At 48.0% G+C, this 19,119-nt stretch overlaps 1 protein-coding gene across 15 annotated transcripts in view; it reads left to right on the forward strand.

Annotated features, from left to right (window-relative positions):
- C2H18orf63 (chromosome 2 C18orf63 homolog) overlaps positions 1–19,119 on the forward strand; it is a 142,654-nt gene that overhangs the window by 19,101 nt on the left and 104,434 nt on the right. For 8 of the 15 annotated variants that reach the window (XM_033934300.1, XM_033934299.1, XM_033934302.1 and 5 more), the window contains 2 exons: positions 11,196–11,274; positions 18,646–18,702. In XM_033934300.1, the coding sequence (XP_033790191.1) occupies positions 11,196–11,274; positions 18,646–18,702 (136 nt within the window). The remainder of the gene's footprint in view (positions 1–11,195; positions 11,275–18,645; positions 18,703–19,119) is intronic. The other 7 variants (XM_033934305.1, XM_033934307.1, XM_033934312.1 and 4 more) reach the window with 1 other exon arrangement.

Below are 19,119 nucleotides of genomic sequence, written 5' to 3' on the forward strand. Positions count from 1 at the left end.
TTTCCATGTCACAGTTGCCTTAGAGCCTAATTTTGCAATTTTTTGCCTTTTCTGTCTGTAAGTCCTGTTGCTGTCATGTGGTATTCTTAAAACAGGCCGATCCCTGATGGTACCTGTTAGCCAGCCTGCATTTGTTTCTTTGGAGCTTGGAGCTGTCCCTGCTTGTTCTTCACCTACTGTTTAGCAGGGGTTCGAGTACAGCCTGTTAGGCACCCTTAAGAGGCTCAGCAGTGTTTCGCAGGGTGCTGTCTGCATTTTTCGCCTCCACACTTCCTTTAGTGCGTTTGTTGGTCCGCGGGGGTGGAGGTACGGTCAGGCATTGTGTCTGACTGACAGCTTGAAGATCAGCATCGAAGAGGCATTCACAGCATGAGGCAGTGATTTTCTGATTCCAGCTACTGTAAGAGAACTGAGGCAGGTTGCAGCACATTTTCCCACATAGGTCACAGTGAGTAAGGCTGTCGCAGCCTGTGAGGTGAATTGGGGTGGGGTGGGGGAGGTGTCTGAATTTAAGTTTTTAAAGGTTTCTGCATGTCTCTCCCTGTGTTCCCCCATCTAAAAAAAAATCCTAAAATAAAAGTTTTTGAACTTTGCCGTGAAAAAAATGATTTATGCCATGAATTTCTTAGCTGTGGCCATCTTGGATTTTAGTGATCTTTTTTTCAAAAGCTCCCTGCACTTCCAAAACTGCAATTTTTGCCTCAAAACTTGTTGGGATGGAGTCCTTGGTCTCTTCTACTTCAAATCCTTAACAGAATTGTACAAATTTAGCGCCTTGTACCATGTGGCACAGTCAGGAGAGGCAGCAGCACCATGCTTAACCTCTCCCCTATCTAAGTAGGTGACAAAAAGTGTGGCTTATTTCTTTTATTTCAGGGCTCGGTAAGGTTGAATGTTCCGCACAAAAGGTCGCAGATGCCCCAGAGCCCAAGAAATGCAAGGTCAAGTCATCTAAAGATGAGGGTGGTGTGGTGCTCAAGGACATGCAGGACCGCCGTGTGGATGTGGTTCTCGGTAGACTCTTTGAGGCAGCGGGTTTGGGAGTCAAAGCTGTCTCGGCAGTGTCCTTTGTCACGCATGCATGCTTGTCCCATCTGCCTACTCTGGAAAGTGAGGCTGTGGAGCCTCCTCCTCAGCTTCTTTTAGCTGGAGTAGATTATGTTGCTCACTCTCTGTATGACCTTATGCGGATCTTGGGTAAGGTGTCGGCATATTTAATTTCTGCTCACAGAATGCTCTGGATCAGACAATGGGCCAGTGATTCCACCTCTAAAGCTACTCTTGCATGGCTCCCTTTTAAGGGTCAGTTATTTATTTGGCAAAGGCCTGGATGACCTCATGAATTCTGTGGTGGACCATAGCCCTAAGACCCTGTCTGACAGCAGGTCCAAAACCTCTAGAGGTTTAGGATGCTCTAATTTTCATGGCTTTAGGCGTTCCCACCCATATTCAAGCTCCAAGTCTCAGAGATTTTCCCAGGGCTACAGGCAGAGGTTCTCAGGCTCCAGGCTGAGGAAGGGCTCTCTGCATAAAGGGGACAGACTCTCAGCATTCCTGCAGGTCTGGGTGTGCATCTCATTTGACCAGTGGGTTCTGGACATTATGCAGTCCAGTTGCAAGCTGGAATTTGCCCAGCCTCTGACAGATTGGTTTGTGGACTTTCCTGTAGGGTGCCCAGACAAGGCGGTCAAAGTGCAAGCCACTGTACAAAGATTTGTTGGATATTCAGGTCATAGAACCGGTGCTGCCTGAAGACTCAGGCTCGGACAGATACTCCTTATACTTTATCGTGCCAAAGAAAGGTTCCGACGATTGGAAGCCAATCTTGGACCTCACACATGCAAAATCTGCACTCGGGATCCCATGCTTTTGCATGGAGACAGTGCGGTCTGTCATCGCAACGGTGGCACCAGGAGAGTTCCTTGCCTCTCTGGATCTCACAGAGGCTTACTTCCATATTCTAGTTCAAGGGTGCTCAATAGGTCAATTGCAATCGACCGGTAGATTACCAAGGCAAAGTGAGTCGATCGCGGAGCCCATCCCGAGCTCCGTGATAGACTCACTTTGCCTTGGCGATCTACCAGGCCGATCAGCCTTCCTCTCCCCGACGTCAATTCTGCCGTCAGAGAGGAAGTTCGGGCCAGCCAATCGCTGCCTGGCTGGGCCGGAACTTCCTCTCCGACAGCAGAATTGACGTCAGGGAGAGGAAGGCTGGTCGGCCCGAAGTAGGGAGAGCTTGGGGCAGCGGCGGCTTTGGGGCCTGTTACCCGATGGCGGTGGCTTGGGGGCCTGTTCCCCGATGGTGGCAGCAGTGGCTTGGTGGAGGACAGGGAGAAAGAAAGAAAGGGGGCAGGCAGGGAGATAGAAGGAAAGAAGGGAAACAGAAAAAAAGAAAGGGGGCATGAAGAGAGAAAAAAAGAAAGGGAGGCAGGGAGAGAGGAAGAAAAAGTTGGGGGGGGGGAATGAGGTCTGGAGGAGAGGAAGCATACAGGCTGAAAGAAGGGAAGAAAGATTGGATGCACAGTCAGAAGAAGAAAGTGCAACCAGAGACTCATGAAATCACCAGACAATAAAGGTAGGAAAAATGATTTTATTTTCAAGCTTTTAGCACAGGGAGCCTATGAGTGTCGAGAGCAGCGCTGGTCATTCAGCGCAGCTCCCTGCACTAAAAACTGCTATTGTGGTTTAGTAAAAAGGGAGGGGGGTATATTTGTCTATTTTTGTATGGTTGTTACTGAGGTGACAGTGCACAGAGTCATCTGCCTTGACCTCTTTGAAAAACCCCCGGAATAGGAATGATAATTAACATTTTCTCAACGAACAGTGTGCTTTGTGGTTTTTTTTTAATTTTATTGTTGGTAGATCATTTTGACTTGGTCATTTTAAAAGTAGCTCGCAAGCCCAAAATGTGTGGGCACCCCTGTTCTAGTTTATCAGGCATACCAGAAATTCCTCCAGTTTCATGTTCTGGAAAATCATTATCAATTTTCAGCTCTGTCTTTTGGCCTGGCAACAGTGTCTCGTACCTTCACCAAGGTGATGGTGGTCGTGGCAGCTCACTTGAGGAAAATGGATCTGCAGATACATCTGCACTTGGATGATTGACTCGTTTGCCGAAGGTCAGCACATGTTAGATCCAGGTGGTCCTGGTTCTGGAAGACCTGGTTTGGACTGTGAATTACAGGAAAAGTAATTTGACCCTGACGCAGTCTGTGGAATACTTGGGTGTCTTGTTCGACATGGCAGCTGGCCACTTCTATCTTCCAGAGGCATGCAGACAGAAGTTGTGCTCTCAGATTTCTTGTCTCCAGGACAAAGCAGTCCCATCAGCTTGGGACTATCTCCAGGTCCTGGGGTCCATGGCAGCCACAATAGAATGTGGTTCTTTGGACAAGAGCGCATATGCGTCATCTTCAGCATGTATTGCTCTTGCGCTGGGCTCCACAGATGGAAATATTGCAGTCAGTTGTTCCTTGGATTCTGGAGGCCTGGGACAGTATGAATTGGTGGCTCCTTCCGCAGTCCCTCTCCAGGGGCATGCTGCTGCAGATTGCATCTTGGGTAGTTGTGACAACAGATGCCAGTCTACAGCTGTAGAGCCCATTGCAGCCATTGTCCCATTCAGGGGCATTGGACATCCTCTCAAAAGAAATGGTCAATCAATTGATTGGCACTACGGGCCGTTTGTTTGGCTTTGGTGAAATTGCAGATGACTCTGAAGGGCCAAGTAGTCAGTCTTCTCTGAAATTGCGACAGCAGTGGTATATGTCAATTGCCAGGGAGGAACCAAGAGTGTTTCCCTAGCAATAGCAGCAGATGAATCCAGAGACCAATGGGATAGCTCACATCTACCAGCAGGCGGAGATAGAGAAACTGATTAACAGGTGGTCCTATTGGCTGGCACTCCTCCTGTCTCATCAGTAATCTCTATCTCCCAGCAGGAAAAGGTCGCTATTCAACTAGCTCCTGAATTCTGGCTGTGGCTGGAACTTTATTTTCTCCTGTTGAGGTTTCTCTTCAGTGAGACTGCCATTCTGTTTCTCCTGTTGAGATTTCTCTTCAGTGAGCTGGCAGTGCTATTTCTCCTGTTGAGATTTTTCTCTTCAGTGAGACAGGGGTGTCCGGCTGAACGGTGCCGGCTTTAGAGGTTACACTTGGGCCCCTCCTTGTCCCTGCCTCACCCTCCCTCCATTGCTAGAGGGTCTGACTGGGTCTCAAATTTTTTCTTCTTTCCCTTCTCTGTAAAAAAAAAAAAAAAAAAGAGACCACAGTTGCTACATTCTGCCATGCTTTTGCTGCAAACTGGCTTCAACCGGCCCTAACAACAAGCTGTGAGTATGTCTGGCTTTTACAGTTGTTTGAACTTCAGGTTCTGTTTGGGAGTCTTAGTACTGTGGGTTCGGTCATCATACATTTAAGGTATGGATATTTTATTGAGGCTAAGTTTTATGACTAGAAATCCGTGGAGGGAGCCGGGATTTCCCGCCCTTTGCATGCACGCGCTTTGTTTCCTTTTTGGTTACAGCGCAGCGGCGCTGTGGGCTGTTCTTCTGGTTATTCCCCGAGTCTGATTTCTTTCTATGCAAGCCGCGGCAGGGTAAATTTTGCGGGGCTCGAATCCGACTATGTTTCTAGGAGCGTTGATGCAGCGGCCACATGTTAGCGAGAATCAGGCGTGCGCATGGGTCTCCAGCGATGGCGGGAGAGCTGCAGCGTTCCGGTAGTTTGTTTCCAGCTGACTTTGGTCAGGGTATGTCGGGGCTTCTCTCCTTTCCGGTTCAGACAAGTTGTATGTGTTTCACCAGCTTTGGGACAAGCTTGGGCAGCTTTATATGTCTATGTCTGTGTTCCTGCTATACTCCCTTGAAGGAAGCTGCTTGTTTAATCGGACTCTGGGGTTAACACTCAAGGGGTTTACCAGAGAGACTCTGACCTGTGCTAGGTCACCCAGTCTCGGTTTGTCTCCAGACTGGGGCGACATAAGGCAACTCACGGCACAGTGAGATCAGCAGTAAGATAGTGCCCTGTATTTCACACAGGTATCTCATTGTCTCTCTTGGGGTCCCTGCAGATTGAGCCTTTGTCTATTGGTAACTGTCCTTGTTTGGGCCTCTGTGCTGAGCTGCATGTGTCTAGTAGTGGCACAGGATATTTATGCCTAAAGGTAGTACAAGCAGTTTCCAAGTTCGGGCTGTCTCTATGGGCATAATGACACTGCGCATATTCCTGCGGCCAGGACTCTCTTTCTCTATTTCTGAGGGGGCCTGGACTTCAGATTTCCATGCTTATCACGCTGGTTTCTCCTGTCACCATTTTCTCATGGCACATGCTAGACGGGTCCCCCAACCAGACAGAAAGGGCTGTACAGCTCCTTTTAACCAGGAGCCAGTTACCTATTCTATCAAACCCATGGAGGATCACGCACTATGTGGCTGTTAGCCTCATCCCTGAAGCTCTCATTAATGATGTGAGCTTTGTCTGATACCTGTAAGGATGCTGTTGTTTTCCACGGGGCAGTAGATGCAGCATCTTGATTGAGTCTAGTACGTATTCACTTTAAAGGACATACGTATTTCGCTCATGTTGCATGGGGTTAGTACTGTTTTCATGGTTCCAGTATATTCCTCTTTACATTGTGAACCTTGATTTTTCCTAGGAGAATCTTCTTGCAGATCCTACAGTCTTATTCTGCCATTCCCTGACCTTCTGCACTTCATTCTGAGGGGATCTTGACTTCTTCCAATGACTCTTCAGGCTTTCTGATGAGGGAGAAGACACTATAATGTCAGGTCAGTGGGCTGTGAAGATTTTTCAGGATGCTTGCATCTTTGCATCCTCTTCAGGTTTCCAGTTCGTTCTTGGAGTCTCTATGTTTTGTGTTTCCCTTTTCAGTGTTACTGGTCCTCAGGACAGTTCTTGTGGTTCTTCGGGAACTAAGGGACGTTGTTCCACTTACTGCATGGTGCCCGAGATAGGGGGCATTGGGCAGGCTGGATCCCATTCTGCTGAATTAGTTTCTCGGGGTTACACATTTCTGCAGACAACCTGGGAGTATATTTACATTTTCTCTATGGACTCCGAATCGGCACTTGGTTTGCCTGCCTCTCTTGGAGCGGCGCTTTTGGTTTTGGCATATGCCATTTTGCCTACCCAAGGCTTCACAAACGTTTTAGGTGATGTGGGTGGTGGTACCGTTTTGGCGCTACCAGGCGATTCATCTAATTTCTTCTTGACTACCTGCTTGATTCGGATGAATTCCAGTCAGGCCATTTGACTGACACGAAAAGGGTGATATCTTTTCCTCAGTTCTTTACACATGCATCTTTGAATTTGCACAGCACTCTTTTCTCCTGTACTATTTATAGGTATATCGGGGTGATGTTTTTATTCATATAGGAGAGACATGTGTTTCTTTCCGGCGTGGGGTCTCGGTCTCAGATTGGTATTCTTCTTCGCTTACCATGACCAAGAGTATGGGATTCTGTACAGTTTCTGGGATCCATATTGCTGACTCCACTGGGGACTTCGGCTTGCTTTCCCCTTCTTACGCTACAGCAGTCGCTTTTGTTCCGGTGGTTCCCGGTATCTCAGGGCACCAATTATTTGGTATGCTCCTCCTGCATCACTCTGTATGATTTGGTGGCTCCGCGCGATTTCTCTTTTCAAGGCATGCCTCGGTCTTTGCTGGACTATCTCATGACCACCGACCATCCCGGGCTGTCGGGTTGGGGGGCTCCGTGGCTTCCATCCTCAGCTCCTGGAGTCTGGTCTTCAGAGGTGACTCAGTACTTGTTCATTCTTCTGCTCTTGAGCAGGGTCAGGCTACCTTTCTGGAGCTTCAGATCATTCTTCCGGATTGCCGCTGAGGGTCCTTTTGGTCAGTATTAGGATGGGGGTATTTCTCTACTGCTTGGGCAGTAAGTGTTGTACTCATTGGCAGGTGAAGTTGTTCTGCTTCAATGGGTGGACTCTCATCTTCGTCTTCTGTTGGCAGATCCTTTTATGGATCAGGATAAGAGTTTGGATAGACTTTCTCTCCGCGGAATCTGAGCATGGCCCATTTCTTGTATGTTACAGTGTACAGCGCTGTGTACGCTCTGGAAAGTGTGCATGTTAGTAATAGTGTAATCTTCTGCATCCTGGATATTGAGATTTGTGGCTCAAGCGTTCTAGCTCTTTTTATGGAAGTGAGATCTGCTTGACCTAGACCTCATGGCCTCGTCTCAATTCTAAGCTTCCTAGCTTCTTCGGTGGGCCCAGGGAGTGGGAGTTAGAGGGGGTAGCTGCATGGCTCCTTTCTCGCTTCTGCCTTCTCTTTTTCAGTGTTTTCCGCTGGCTGATGATAGCTTGGATTTGCCACCTCGAGCTCGCTTTCCGGGCACAGTATTTGTAGAATCTGCATTGGCGGCGCCATCCTTACTTTGCGGATTTGATGAGTCTTTCAACAGCCGGACTAAGAAGTTTCCTGGTATCTCCGGCTTTGCTCGCCTAGGGTCCGTTCAACATGGATATTTGTACTACTTTAGTATTACGACCTAGTTTTTTGAAAAATCTTGGCTGACGTGTAAGGATTATGCGAAGCAGGTTGTTTCTTCTCTTATCCAGGTGCTACGGACGTCTTCTCCTGTAGCTCCTGCTTCCTTTTGGAGGTTTTTCCTTTCTTGGGTGCTTCTTAACGTTTGAACCACTCCAGAGTTCCTTTTTGGCACAGGTGTATTGCCGAGGGCTTAGCGTTCAATTCCCTTCAGCTTCTAGTGCCATTCTTAGCTTGTTACAAGGGCTAGGTATATTGCTCTTCGCTTACTTCTCAGCTTCATGTAGTTCAGCTCCTAAACAGAGTCCGGTATATTCATGCGCCTCTTAGAAAGCCCGGTTTGGAGTACAATCTTCACGTACTTCTTCTCAGTATACCGAAGGCTTCATTTCATCCTTGTCTTTTGGGACTCTAAAGGGCTGTGCCATTGAACATGGGGTTTCTTGTGGCCATGGCTTCAGCTCTGCAGTTTTCTATGTTGCAGGCCTTGTTCAACGGGGATTCCTATTTCTGATTTCCGAAATATGGGGTATCAGTTCGGATGGTACCATTGTTTCTTTCTAGGGGGGTGTCATCCTTTCTTTTATGTCATGCTCGCTTTTCCTTCCTTCTTCCTGGGAGGGGAAATTGGGAGCAGTGCTTTTATTCACTGCATTTTTTGATATGTACGTAGCGTTCTCTGTGAGCTCGGTTTCTTACGACTTTTAGTTGTTTATATCTCCTTTTTGCATTCTTCAAGGGACGCCTCAAACGTTTGGTGGCGACCGAAGCCTCCATCGCTCAATGGGTCCAGGAGGACATTCTTTATGCTTGCTTGCTGGCAGGGAAGTAGTTGGCGAAATAACTTCATGACCATTCCGCTGGAGCGATGGCTACTTCTTGGGCTCGGCCCAGAGGTTTTTTCCTTGGAGGAGATTTGTCTCGCAGCTAATTGGTCTTCCGAGCGTGCTTTCTCTCCCCATTTCTGCTTGGATGTGGGGACGCATGCGGTAGGGGCGTTTTGTGCTTCGGTTGTTGCGGAGGCGGCGTTTGCTTCCCACCCAGATTGAGGATTGCTTTGCTACATCCCATTGGTCTCTGGATTCATCTACTGCTGTTGCTAGGGAAGGAAAAATTATGTTCTTACCTGTTAATTTTCTTTCCCTTAGACGCAGCAGATGAATCCAGAGCCCCACCCTTTCTGGATATTGTCTCTCGGTTTTTTCTTTTGCAACTTTCGCAGTTTGTTATTATGGCAGGTTGTTTTCTGTATTATTGCATTTTGAGATTTGTTATGGGAAAGAAGTTTTTTATATGCTATGCCTATTGCTGGTTACGTGTGCTTGGGCAAGGAGCTATACTGATGAGACAGGAGGAGTGCCAGCCAATAGGACCACCTGTTAATCAGTTTCTCTATCTCCGCCTGCTGGTAGATGTGAGCTATCCCATTGGTCTCTGGATTCATCTGCTGCGTCTAAGGGAAAGAAAATTAACAGGTAAGAAATAATTTTTCCTTCTGTAGCTCAGGATGCCCACCTGCTCTTTCTCTGGGCAGAGCATCATCTCCAGGTCTTTTCAGCAGTGCATGTGGTGGGAGTAGACAATGTTCAAACAGACTTCCTCAGCACAAATTTAGCACCTCTGAGACCTTGGATCCAGGCGAGTTGTCACTGTCCTCAGCAGCATTTCAAGCCATTGTGTGGCATTGGGGTTGGCCTCATGGCAAAGACCTCGAAATCCACCTGATTCTTCAGTTGACGATCCAAGCCCAAAAGCGAAGGCCTAGATGCTCTAGTACAGCCATGGCCATGTGAAGTTCTACTTTATTTTTACTCTCTGGCCCATGATAGGTCGGGTCCTTCGCTGGATTGTGACTCCTCAGAGAAGGGTCATTCTGGTGGCTCCAGAATGGCCTCGCAGACCGTGGTATGCAGATCTGATGCATCTTCACATAGGTCATGGCCTTCGCTTTCAGGCTCTCCCAGATGTTCTCTCTCAGGGTCCAGTTTGCACAGAGGATCCAGATTGCTTTGCTTTTTATAGCATGGCTATTGAGCATGAAGCGTTAGAGCATAAAGAATATTCTGATGTAGTTATTTCTATTCTGAATTCTAAGAAGTCAACTACTGTGCCTGCCTGTGCTAAGGCGTGGAAAATTTTTCATCATTGGTGTGACCAAGGACGTGTGGAGCCGTATTCTGCTCCAGTTTCAGTGGTTCTAGCCTTTTTCCAGGCAGGCCTTAATAAGGGCCTCACCATGGCTTCCCTTTAGATCCAAGTCACTGTTTTAGAGCCTGGGACCATAGTCCTACGCTTGTGTCTCACCCTGACATGGCTAGATTTCTAAAAAGTTCTCTTTGCATTAGACCACCGATCAAACTGCCATTCCCTTCATGGGTCCTTAACTTGGTTCTGTCTTGCCTCCACAAACCTCTGAAAAACGCTTCTTTCTTGGACCTAACGCTAAAGGCAGTTTTCTGGTCGCCATTATCTCAGTGAGACGTGTCTCAGATCTCCAGGCTCTGACTTGTAAAGAGCCTTTCTTGAGGATCTCGGAGACTGGGATTTGTACTGGTTCCTTCATTTGTACTGATGGTTGTGTCAACATTCCATGTTAATCAGGAAGTGGGTTTGCCTGTTTTTCAGTCTACTGGTTCTAGGAAGCAGGATCAAATTTTAAAGAAGTTGGATGTGCGCAAAGTTCTGCGTATCTGGAGGTCACAAATGAGTTTCGCCTCTCTGACCATCTGTTTGTGTTGACTCATTTTTCTAAGCAGGGCGCATAAGGCTATTTCATCAGCCTACATTCTATGCAGTAGATAATCTCCTGTTTCTTTTAAGGTGCATTTGACCAGGCGTATGGCCTCTTCATGTTCTGAGGCTAGGGTAATCTCCACTGAGAAGATTTGTAGAGCAGCTAGTTGGTCCACTCTAAACACGTTAGCCAAATTTTACAGAGTGGATGTGGCTGCAAGTCAGGACTCTGGGTCCTCGATCTTGAGGGTCGGCACAGTCAGTCCGTCCTAGGTGTCTGGGACTGCTTTTGTATGTCCCACATATCTAGAATGACTCACCTATTGCACTGGAAAAAGAGATTAAGTCCTTACCATGATAGGGGATAGGTGAGTCATTCTAGACTCCTTATCCTTCTGCACCTGCCTACTGTCTTATTCTGTTTATGTTTCTCCAAGTTTGATTCTTGGATGCCAGTCAGCCCTATGGGACCTTGAATAATTCTGTCTGTTCAAGGTGAATGCAGGGGTACTTCCTGAACTCCTTTGGATGCCTTTGTTGGCTGTTTGATGTTTGTTGTTCTAAGGTTTCTTATGTGGGCAGAACAGTTGATTCTTGGGAAAGTTCCCATTGGTGATCCTACTTCACATACTGTTGATGGAGCTCTTTTTGCTTGGGTACTGACTACAGGTGGCAGTAGAGCTTCCAGTGAAGTAGAGGAGAGTTCAAAAACAAATCCAGAATGGATTTCTTCTGCAGATGGCTCACGGCCATTAAGAGATAACCCACATGTCTAGAGTGACTCACCTATCTACTGGAAAAGATTTTATCAAGGTAAGGATGTAATCTCTTTTTTTGAATATAGCTCACACCTTTCAGTTGGTAGCTCAAAGCAGTTAAGTGTTAGAGAAAGTTAATAAAATTAACGTGTGCAAATTTGTTTCTTTAGGTACTTGCTATTTCAACATCAAGATATTGTTTCATCACCTATACCAGGAGAGCAAAATAAAATTTTGGTTATAATGGCAGTAAGTGTGAATATTTTAAGCATTTTAAACCTCTATTTTGCTAAATTCACATGCTTTGTACCGTATTTTCACGTAGATAACGCGCACCCGTGTAAAACGCGCACACGGGTATAGCGCGCGAAAAACACAAATTTATGTACAGAAATTTTTATATACCGGTCACACCTGTATACCGCGCATGCTGCCCGACTCTCCTTTCGCCCGCCCCGACTCTCCTCTGGCCACCCCGACTCTCCTTTCGCCCGCCCTGACTCTCCTCTCCCCCTTGAAGTCCTGTCCCCACCCTGAAAGCCTGATGCCCCCCTCCCGACGTCCGATTCACCCCCCCACCGCAGGACCGCTCGCACCCCCACCCCGAAGGACCGCTCGCACGCACCCGCACCCCCACCCCGAAGGACCGCTCGCACGCACTCCCACTCGCACCCCTACCCTGAAGGACCGCTCGCACCCCCACAGCCTCCCGACACCCCCCCATCATGTAGAAGCTCCTACCGGTGTCCTGCTGCTTCCTCTTGGCGGTCCTGACTCCCCGACATGATTGGGGCAAGAGGGAGCTCAAGCCCTCTTGCCCCACCGACTCCCCAACTCCCCGACAATATCGGGCCAGGAGGGAGCCCAAGTCCTCCTGGCCCTGGTGACCCCCCCCCCCCCCGCTAGTTGTTCAGGCCAGGAGGGAGCCCAAACCCTCCTGGCCCTGGCGACCCCTCCCCCCCCCCCCCCGCTAGTTGTTCGGGCCAGGAGGGAGCCCAAACCCTCCTGGCCATGGCGACCCCCTACCCCCACCCCGCACTACATTACGGGCAGGAGGGATCCCAGGCCCTCCTGCCCTCGACGCAAACCCCCCTCCCCCCAATGACCGCCCCCCCCCCCAAGAACCTCTGACCGCCCCCCCAGCCGACCCGCGACCCCCCTGGCCGACCCCCACGACACCCCCACCCTCCTTCCCCGTACCTTTGTGTAGTTGGCCGGACAGACGGGAGCCAAACCCGCCTGTCCGGCAGGCAGCCAACGACGGAATGAGGCCGGATTGGCCCATCCGTCCCAAAGCTCGCCTACTGGTGGGGCCTAAGGCGCCTGGGCCAATCAGAATAGGCCCGGGAGCCTTAGGTCCCTCCTGGGGGCGGGGCCTTTGGCACATGGTCGGGTTGGGCCCATGTGCCTCAGGCCATGCCCCCAGGTGGGACCTAAGGCTCCCGGGCCTATTCTGATTGGCCCAGGCGCCTTAGGCCCCACCAGTAGGCGGAGCTTTGGGACGGATGGGCCAATCCGGCCTCATTCCGTCGTTGGCTGCCTGCCGGACAGGCGAGTTTGACACCCGTCTGTCCGGCCAACTACACAAAGGTACGGGGAAGGGGGGGTGGGGGTGTCGGGGTCGGCCAGGGGGGTCGCGGGTCGGCTGGGGGGGCGGTCGTTGGGGGAGGGAGGTTTGCGTCCATGGACAGGAGGGCCTGGGATCCCTCCTGCCCGTAATGTAGTGCGGGGTGGGGGGTAGGGGGTCGCCGTGGCCAGGATCGTTTGGGCTCCTTCCTGGCCCGAACAACTAGCGGGGGGAGGGGGTCGCCAGGGCCAGGAGGACTTGGGCTCCCTCCTGGCCCGATATTGTTGGGGAGTTGGGGAGTCGGGGGGGCAAGAGGGCTTCTACATGATGGGGGGGGGTCGGGAGGCTGTGGGGGTGCGAGCGGTCCTTCAGGGTGGGGGTGCGGGTGCGGGTGGGAGTGCGTGCGAGCGGTCCTTCGGGGTGGGGGGGTGGGTGCAGGTGTGTGTGAGCGGACTTTCGGGGTGGGGGTGTGAGCGGTCCTGTGGGGGGGTGAATCGTACGTCAGGGGGGGAACTGTGTAAAAAAAATTTGTACAACACGCAAGGGTATGCGCGGTACGTAAAAACCACGTATAACGCGCGCGTTATATGCGAGAAAATGCGGTAATTCAAAAGAAACTGTTATTTGCTGTGCTATGAGATGATGAAGAGCCCTATGATGAATGAAGCATTTTGTACCGTGTTTCCCCGAAAATAAGACTGTCTTATATTAATTTTGGGCCCAAAAAACACACTAGGACAGGTCTTAATTTCAGGATAGGCCTTATTTTTTTCATGTACAATGATCATCTTTTCCCTTCCTCTCCTCCACCCTAATTCTTTCTCTTTCCTTTCTCTCCCCCACATGTGCAGCATCTTTCCTCCCCTCTCACCCATCCCCTTATGGCTTTCCTCTGCAGCATCTTTCTATCCTTCCTTCCCTCCCATTTCCCCTTGCAGCATCTTTCTATCCTTCCCTCCCTCCCATTCCCCCCTGGCCGTGCAGCCGAACCCCCGCTGACCCTTCAATCTCTCCCTCCCATCCGAACCCCACCGACAGCGAGACCAATATACCTTCTTCCAAACGACAGCGTTGGCATCAATCTAAACAGGCTGCTTTATGGCTTTCTCCCGCCGGGGCATTCCTCTACCGCATCACTGATGGAAGAAGGTGTATCGGTCTCGCAGTCAGCGGGGTTCGGATGGGAGGGGGGGAGAAAGTGCTGCTGCCAGCAAATCCAGTACTTCAACTAGGGCTTATTTTTGGGGTAGGACTTATATTAAGACCTATCCCAAAAATCATACTAGGGCTTATTTTCGGGATAACATAGTAGATGATAGCAGATAAAGACCCAAATGGTCCAACCAGTCTGCCCAACCTGATTCAATCTAAAAATGTGTTGGGGCTTTTTTTTTTTTCTTCTTCTTAATTATTTCTGGGCAAAAATCCAAAGCTCTACCCGGTACTGTTCTTAGGTTCCAACTACTGAAGTTTCCGTCAAAGCTCACTCCATTCCATCTACACCCTTCCAGCCATTGAAGCCCTCTCCAGCCCATCCTCCACCAAACGGCCATATACAGACCTTAGTTCTTCAATATGAACTATTATTTTCTGATTCTAGATTCTATGTGTTCATCCCACGCTTTTTTGAACTCAGTCACCGTTTTCCTCTCCACCCTCTCTCTGGAGTGCATTCCAAGCATCCACCACCGTTTCCATAAAATAGAATTTCCTAACATTGCTCTTGAATCTACCACCCCTCAACCTCAAATTATGTCCTCTGGTTTTACCATTTTCCTTTCTCTGGAAAAGATTTTGTTCTACGTTAATTCCTTTCAAGTATTTGAATGTCTGAATCATATCTCCCCTGTCCCTTCTTTCTTATAGGGTATCCATATTCAGGGCTTCCAGTCTCTCCTCATACGTCTTTTGGCACAAACAACCTATCATTTTTGTTGCCCTCCTCTGGACCAAATCAAGCCTTTTTTGTGTCCTTCGCCAGATATGGTCTCCAAAACTGAACACAATACTCCAAGTGGGGCCTCACCAATGACCTGTACAGGGGCATCAACACCTTCGTTCTTCTACTGGTTACACCTCTATTTATACAGCCCCACATCCTTCTGGCAGCAGCCACCGCCTTGTCACACTATTTTTTCGCCTTTAGATCTTCGGACACTATCACCCCAAGGTCCCTTTCCCTATCTGTGCATATCAGCCTCTCACCTCCCAGCATATATGGCTCCTTCCAATTATTAATCCCCAAATGCATTACTCTGCATTCTTTAGCAACTCTCCAGACTGGTATAGGTATCTTACAAGCGGGTATATATCTCATCATGACCAGCAAGTGGAGACTGAAACAAAACTGGAATAGGGAAAGGCACCTATTATGTACTATCAGTATTCTTTCAGTCTCAGCAGGTGTAAGGAGCTATACTCATCTCCTTTGGTAGGGCTGTTGGAATTTGTTTAGGGATCCTGGTCCCCATTTTTTTGCCGGATTGAGCTTGGGTCGGCCCTGTTTAGGGGTTCGTCTTACCTCAGGGGTGCCAAACTCAGTAGGTCTCGTGCTGGTTCCCCCCCTTTCCTCAATCTCCCCAACATTTTTTTAGAGGTGTCTCAGCAGTAAGCCTTGCCCTCTTATTCAAGCAAGGCATACTGCTGTGAGCGCCAGTGGAGTGTGTTCTGTAAAAAAAAAAAAAATCCTTAGGTAGTGCTGGTCTGAAGGGTTGCTTTCCCTTTAAATATACTGTATTTTTCAACTAACTGGCACTTTTTCCTTCTAGCTAGGTCGTGTATGGAGCAATTTGAGCACTTCTCAGGGGAAGAGGTGCTCAATTTGGTCCAGACGCGAGGCACTCGCGGCTGGTCTGAAAACAGCTGTTCAGGCCGGTGCAGTTGTGGAGCCTCGGCAGCAGCTGCAGACGTCCAGGGCTTCCCGCTGCTAGTGCCTTGCAAGTCAGCAGGGAACAGTGGGGAAGCCCGGTCTTTCCCCACCACCGACGGAGGGATTTCCTCTCAGCTGTTTCTGTAACAGCTGATGCTGGCTTGCCTACTTTAGTGGCTGGGGCAGTTCAGGCTTCCCAGCCGCTAAAGGCCCTGGAGGGGTTGTTTAATGCGGAAACTTCACCATTTTTACAGTCAAGCCCCTCCATTTTGTCTGCAACCTCAGGAGATCTTCCCCCTGTATTGGAAAAACAGGGGCAGGTTTCTTCTGGGTGTCCTGCTGTAGCAGGCAGGAAGAAGGGATCCCCAATGCGAGCAGGCAGACAATATGCATGGCGGCGCATATCCCTAACAAGTGGCTCGTGTACCCCTAAGGGTATGCATACCGCATGTTGAGAAACACTGGTCTGGAGAATGACATGGGGACAAATTTTACCCATTCCCGTGGGATCTCTCTATCCCCGTGTGCTCTGTCCTTTTCCCTGCCCCATTCCTGCAAGCTCTGTCCTAATCTGTCCTAAGCTCACTCCATTCCATCTACACCCTTCCAGCCATTGAAGCCCTCCCCAGCCCATCCTCCACCAAACGGCCATATACAGACACAAACCATGCAAGTCTGCCCAGTACAGGCCTTAGTTCTTCTATATTTACTATTATTTTCTGATTCTAGATTCTCTGTGTTCATCCCACGCTTTTTTGAACTCAGTCACCGTTTTCCTCTCCACCCACTCTCTGGAGTGCATTCCAAGCATCCACCACCGTTCCCATAAAATAGAATTTGCTAACATTGCTCTTGAGTGCATTCCAAGCATCCTTGAACACTTTAAAATCATAAGTGTTTGAGGCTTGTGTGGTTAAGGCAGAGCTTCTAGGAATAGGACAGGGATAGAACTCATGGGGATGGGACCAGGATATTGTACTATGTAGGAAAAGGATCCAAGTGTTATCATTGAGGATATGTTGAAACCCTCAGCTCAGTATGTAGTGGCTAAGGAAGCAATTAGAATGTTAGAAATTAAAAGAAAAGTAATGGAAAACAAAGTTGAGAAAGTTAAAATGCCCTTTTGTCACTTCTTGTTGCAGCTGTTGTTCTGGAACCATCATACAGCTAATCTATGTTTAGTAAATTAGTTTTTATAGTGAAAATAATACATGCTTTTAAATGAGCTGAAAAACTCCCAACTGAAAAACACTCAAATAAAATATGGCTTGCAGAAAACACTACATACAGTGGTACCTCAGTTTGAGTGCACCGGTTTGCGAGTGTTTTGCAAGACGAGCAAAACATTTGCAAAATCGGTGCCTAGGAAATCGAGCATGGCTCGATTTACGAGCGCGCCCCCCCCCCCCCGCGATCCGGCACCCTTCCCCCGCGATTTGGCACCCCTCCCCCGACACGATCCGGCACCCCCCCCCCGACTTGATTGGGCACCCCCACTCCACGATCCAACACCCCCCCAACACGATTGGGCACCCCCCGCCGCTTCTTACCTTCATCTGGGCACCAGCGCCGGCATGTCCTGTGCTTGGTGCCCGAAGATCGGCCTCCTCTTCTGCTGGGCCTTGAGCAGAACGTGAACTCGCAGGCCTTGAGCATGCTCAGATGCTCAAGGCCCAGCAGAAGAGGAGGCTGATCTTCGGGCACCGGCACCAAGCACAGGACATGCCGGTGCCAGTGCCCAGATGAGGGTAAGAAGTGGCGGGGGGGTGCCCAATCGTGTCGGGGTAGGTGACGGATTGTAGCGTGGGGGTGCCCAATCGCATCGGGGGGGGGGTGCCGGATCGCAGGAGGAGCCTTCGGGGGGAGCAATGCCAGTTCTCGTGTGGGGGGGAACGCATCAAAGCGAGTTTCCATTATTTCCTATGGGGAAACTCGCTTTGATAAATGAGCATTTTGGGTTACGAGCATGCTCCTGGAACGGATTATGCTCGTAATCCAAGGTACCACTGTACTTATAAAGGCTTCATGGATATGGCTTTGTTCTTGTTGGGCATCAGCCTTTATCAGTTCTCATTGTGTAATTATTCAGTATTAATGAGGGTAGCAGGTGATGGTATTTGGAAATTTTTATTCTTTCTATAAGCTATTTCTAAGGTTTGTCTCATGTCTTATTTAAAAAAAATATTCCAGTTTAACAGAGCAGTACAGGAAATAGGCATCATGATAGGCAAACTTGCTTCAAGTCTGGTTCCCAGCGGGCCGTGAGCAAAAGAGAGGTGACCTCATAAATATTTGCTGTCAATTTGTACAATTATGCGACCACTTTACTGTACATTTTCATCCTTCTGTATCTATTTTAAGACACAGACATGACCTTCTCTACTGGTCATCCTTTGGTAGAATTTTTGCCTCTGCTTGTGAGCAAGCAACTGTTAAGATTTTAAAACTAGCCTTTATAAGGATGCTTATATGGAAGAATATGTTTCCTAGATAACACACACTTCTAAAGGAGTTCAAGTTAACATGCATTAACTGGTCCATTGCTACTAATCTGCAGTACTATCAAATAGGTTGGCAAACTAAATCTTGTGACTGTTTCATTTATTTGTTTCTGAAATTGATGATGTGGAAAAAACAGACACACCTGGAGAGATCCAGTATTTCATAAGACTGTTTTAAGTGTCATGGGATACAAGATTTCATTTCAACTACCAACTTTCTTTAGTCTAGTACTGGCCAGTTAGATCAAGAAAATAATAGTGCATTAGACTACTGTGATCAGCAAGGACTTGCTCAGACCTCTGACTGATACAACAATGACTTTTCACAGTTATCATTTGTGGTACTGCTTTTGCGTAAACATAAAGTTTCAAGTTTTTATTAACATTTGATCAATCGCCTAACTAAATCCTAAGCGATGTACAAGGAATTATTTTAATTTAAAAAAAGGGAATTAAAATAAAATAATTCATAAACATATTAACTCAAGACACAACTAACATGATCTGAGAGGCAAGGGGGAAGAAATACAATTGGTTATAGGACAAGAGAAACATATAAGGGAAAACACAATACTGTTCAGGAATAGAAATGCGAGTCTATTAAAAAAAAAAAAAATCATCAGAAATGGCTAATGATTAAGAAAGACAAATAGATGTGATAATGTTGTCCTTTTTGTTTTCAGATAGCATTTTACAAATCTGGAAAAGTTCAAGCTGCTGTAGAAAAACATGGGGCTAAAGTGAGTACTGATCTAAATCAATACAGTAGATAATTAATATAGCTATAAAAATTTTCATATCCGTATTCATTGTTTTCACATTAAAAATATAATTCAAAATGCATCAAAGGAGGATTTTTTTACATTTATCTATACAACATATTCTACACTCAATGGAGGATGGCACGAAGAAAGTAAGTGTTAAAGAAAAGCTATATGATGTGTTATATATATGATTTGCTAAGAAACACACAGTAGACACTGCACACATCTGAAAGGTTTGGCAGTTTTAAAATTATTTGACCAAATTCTCTATGCCTGGAATAAATTACCAGAGTTTATCCATCAAGCCCCTTCCCTTGTTTAAAAGCAGACTGAAAACCCACCTTTTTGATATAGCTTTCAATCCTTAACCCTACTCCTCTGCCCTCCAACCCA

This window comes from Geotrypetes seraphini, chromosome 2 (genome assembly GCF_902459505.1).
Source record: "Geotrypetes seraphini chromosome 2, aGeoSer1.1, whole genome shotgun sequence".
Classification (NCBI taxonomy): domain Eukaryota; kingdom Metazoa; phylum Chordata; class Amphibia; order Gymnophiona; family Dermophiidae; genus Geotrypetes; species Geotrypetes seraphini.